Source organism: Lepidothrix coronata, unplaced genomic scaffold (genome assembly GCF_001604755.1).
Source record: "Lepidothrix coronata isolate B3197 unplaced genomic scaffold, Lepidothrix_coronata-1.0 Scaffold481, whole genome shotgun sequence".
Lineage (NCBI taxonomy): Eukaryota > Metazoa > Chordata > Aves > Passeriformes > Pipridae > Lepidothrix > Lepidothrix coronata.
This window is the reverse complement of record NW_016690661.1, coordinates 43127-46910: the sequence shown is the minus strand read 5'-3', so window position 1 is coordinate 46910 and position 3784 is coordinate 43127. Positions and strand designations below refer to the sequence as shown.

General features: G+C 63.2%; 1 protein-coding gene across 1 annotated transcript in view; it reads left to right on the top strand.

The window, feature by feature from the left end:
• Window positions 1–202: 202 nt before the first annotated feature.
• The window catches only part of LOC108510105 (eukaryotic translation initiation factor 3 subunit C-like), a 13391-nt gene continuing 9809 nt past the window's right edge, over window positions 203–3784 (top strand). Inside the window, exons 1-2 of the mRNA XM_017839799.1 lie at window positions 203–439; window positions 3529–3688. Of these exons, the coding sequence (XP_017695288.1) occupies window positions 423–439; window positions 3529–3688 (177 nt within the window). The 5' untranslated portion in view covers window positions 203–422. The remainder of the gene's footprint in view (window positions 440–3528; window positions 3689–3784) is intronic.

Genomic DNA, 3784 nt, shown 5'->3' with positions numbered 1-3784 from the left:
TGTCCCAGGGTGGTCTCACCTGTTCCAGGAGGGTCTCACCTGTTTCAGGGTGGTCTCACCTGTCCTAGGGAGGTCTCACCTGTCCCAGGGAGATCTCACCTGTTCCAGGGAGGTCTCACCTGTCCCAGGAGGGTCTCACCTGTCCCATGAGTGTCTCACCTGTCCCAGGAGGGTCTCACCTGTCTCACCTGTCCCAGGAGGGTCTCACCTGTCTCACCTGTCCCAGGGTGCTCCACACCTACTACAAGTTCGACTACGGCTCCCGGCGCAAGGGGGAGGGGCCTGCGCCGGCCAAGGGCGGGGCCGAGGACGCCCCACCTGCCCAGGTGAGCGCCGGGGCGGGGCCCGAGGGGGCGGAGCCGCCGCAGGTGAAGGCGGGGCCGGAGGAGGAGGAGGAGGAGGACGAAGACTCGGAGGCGCTGATGGAGAGGCTGTGCAGGTGAGGGCGGGGCTCACCTGGGGGCGGGGCTCACCTGGGGGCGGGGCTCACCTGGGGGGGTGGGGGGACACACCTGGGTGGGGAGGGGCACACCTGGATGGGAGGGGCCCACCTGGGTGGGAGGGGCACACCTGGAGGGGTGGGGACATGGGGGTGTGGTCTCACCTGTCCCAGGGCGGTCTCACCTGTCCCAGGTTGTCCTCACCTGTCCCAGGGTGGTCTCACCTGTCCCAGGGTGGTCTCACCTGTCCTCTGAGTGTCTCACCTGTCCCATGAGGGTCTCACCTGTCCCATGAGGGTCTCACCTGTCCCAGGGTGTCCTCACCTGTCCCCTGAGGGTCTCACCTGTCCCATGAGAGTCTCACCTGTCCTGTGAGGGTCTCACCTGTTTTACCTGTCCCATGAATGCCCCACCCGTCTCAGGGTGGTCTCACCTGTCCCAGGGTGGTCTCACCTGTCCCTTGAGTGCCTCACCTGTCCCAGGGTGGTCTCACCTGTCTCAAGGTGGTCTCACCTGTTCCCTGAGGCTTTCACCTGTCTCACCTGTCCCAGGGCGCTCTCTGCTGTCCCCTGAGCATCTCACCTGTTCCAGGGAGTTCTGATTTATCTGGGGTGGTCTCACCTGTCCCCTGAGGCTCTTACCTGTCCTCTGAGGCTCTCACCTGTCCCCTGAGTGTCTCACCTGTCCCAGGGTGGTCTCACCTGTCCCCTGAGGCTCTCACCTGTCCCAGGGTGGTCTCACCTGTCCCCTGAGCATCTCACCTGTCCCAGGGGGTTCTAATTTTTCCGGGGTGGTCTCACCTGTCCCCTGAGGCTCTCACCTGTCCCAAGAGTGTCTCACCTGTCCCATGAGTGTCTCACCTGTCCCAGGGGGTTCTAACTTGTCCGGGATGGTCTCACCTGTCCCCTGAGCATCTCACCTGTCCCAGGGTGCTCTCACCTGTCCCCTGAGTGTGTCACCTGTCTCAGGGGGTTCTAACTTGTCCGGGGTGGTCTCACCTGTCCCCTGAGGCTCTCACCTGTCTCACCTGTCCCCGGGTGCTCTCACCTGTCCCCCGAGTGTCTCACCTGTCCCAGGGGGTTCTAATTTATCCGAGGTGGTCTCACCTGTCCCCTGAGGTTCTCACCTGCCTCACCTGTCCCAGGGTGGTCTCACCTGTCCCCTGAGTGTGTCACCTCTCCCGGGGGGTTCTAACTTGTCCGGGACGGTCTTACCTGTCCCCTGCGGCTCTCACCTGCCCTCTGAGGCTCTCACCTGTCTCCTGAGGCTCTCACGTGTCCCCTGAGGTTTTCACCTGTCTCACCTGTCCCAGGGTGCTCTCACCTGTCCCCCGAGCATCTCACCTGTCCCAGGGGGTTCTGATTTATCTGGGGTGGTCTCACCTGTCCCCTGAGGCTCTCACCTGTCCTGTGAGGGTCTCACCTGTCCCCTGAGGCTTTCACCTGTCCCCTGAGGCTCTCACCTGTCTCCCCTGTCCCAGGGCGCTCTCTGCTGTCCCCCGAGCATCTCACCTGTCCCAGGGGGTTCTAATTTATCTGGGGTGGTCTCACCTGCCCCCTGAGGCTCTCACCTGTCCCCTGAGGCTCTCACCTGCCCCCTGAGGCTCTCACCTGTCCCCTGAGGCTCTCACCTGCCTCACCTGTCCCAGGGTGCTCTCACCTGTCCCCCGAGCGTCTCACCTGTCCCAGGGGGTTCGAATTTATCTGGGGTGGTCTCACCTGTCCCCTGGGGCTCTCACCTGTCCCCTGGGGCTCTCACCTGTCCCCTGAGGCTCTCACCTGTCTCACCTGTCCCAGGGTGGTCTCACCTGTCCCAGGGTGCTCTCACCTGTCCCAGGGGGTTCTAATTTATCTGAGGTGGTCTCACCTGTCCCCTGAGGCTCTCACCTGTCTCACCTGTCCCAGGGTGCTCTCACCTGTCCCCTGAGGCTCTTACCTGTCCCAGGGTGGTCTCACCTGTCCCCTGAGGTTCTCACCTGTCTCACCTGTCCCAGGGTGGTCTCACCTGTCCCCTGAGTGTCTCAGGTGTTCCCTGAGTGTCTCACCTGTCTCAAGGTGGTCTCACCTGTCTCAGGGTGGTCTCATCTGTCTCCTGGGGCTCTCACCTGTCCCCTGAGGCTCTCACCTGCCTCACCTGTCCCAGGGTGCTCTCACCTGTCCTCTGAGTGTCTCACGTGTTCCCTGAGTGTCTCACCTGTCTCAAGGTGATCTCACCTGTCTCAGGGTGGTCTCACCTGCCCCCTGAGGCTCTCACCTGTCCCAGGGTGCTCTCACCTGTCCCCTGAGGCTCTCACCTGCCTCACCTGTCCCCTGAGTGTCTCACGTGTTCCCTGAGTGTGTCACCTCTCCTGGGGGGTTCTAACTTGTCCGGGGTGGTCTCACCTGTCCCCTGAGGCTCTCACCTGTCCCCTGGGGCTCTCACCTGTCCCCTGAGGCTCTCACCTGCCTCACCTGTCCCACGGCGCTCTCTGCTGTCCCCCGAGCATCTCACCTGTCCCAGGGAGTTCTAATTTATCTGGGGTGGTCTCACCTGTCCCCTGAGGCTCTCACCTGTCTCACCTGTCCCAGGGCGCTCTCTGCTGTCCCCTGAGGCTCTCACCTGTCCCCTGAGCATCTCACCTGTCCCAGGGGGTTCTAATTTATCTGGGGTGGTCTCACCTGTCCCCTGAGGCTCTCACCTGTCCCAGGATGCTCTCACCTGTCCCCTGAGGCTCTCACCTGTCTCACCTGTCCCAGGGCGCTCTCTGATGTCCCCTGAGGCTCTCACCTGTCCCCTGAGTGTCTCACCTGTCCCAGGGAGTTCTAATTTATCTGGGGTGGTCTCACCTGTCCCCTGAGGCTCTCACCTGTCTCACCTGTCCCAGGGTGCTCTCACCTGTCCCCTGAGGCTCTCACCTGTCCTCTGAGGTTCTCACCTGTCTCACCTGTCCCGGGGCGCTCTCACCTGTCCCCTGAGGCTCTCACCTGTCCCAGGGGGTTCTAATTTTTCTGGGGTGGTCTCACCTGTCCCCTGGGGCTCTCACCTGTCCCAGGGTGGTCTCACCTGCCCCCCGAGGCTCTCACCTGCCTCACCTGCGGCCCCTGGGCAGGTTCGTGTACGCCAAGGACCGCACGGACCGGATCCGCACCTGCGCCATCCTGTGCCACATCTACCACCACGCCCTGCACAGCCGCTGGTACCGCGCCCGCGACCTCATGCTCATGTCGCACCTGCAGGACAACATCCAGCACGCCGACCCACCTGTGCAGGTGAGGCGCACCTGGGGGGGGCGAGAGACGCACCTGGGGGGGGTGAGAGACGCACCTGGGGGGGGAAAACACACACCTGGGAACTCACCTGGGCAG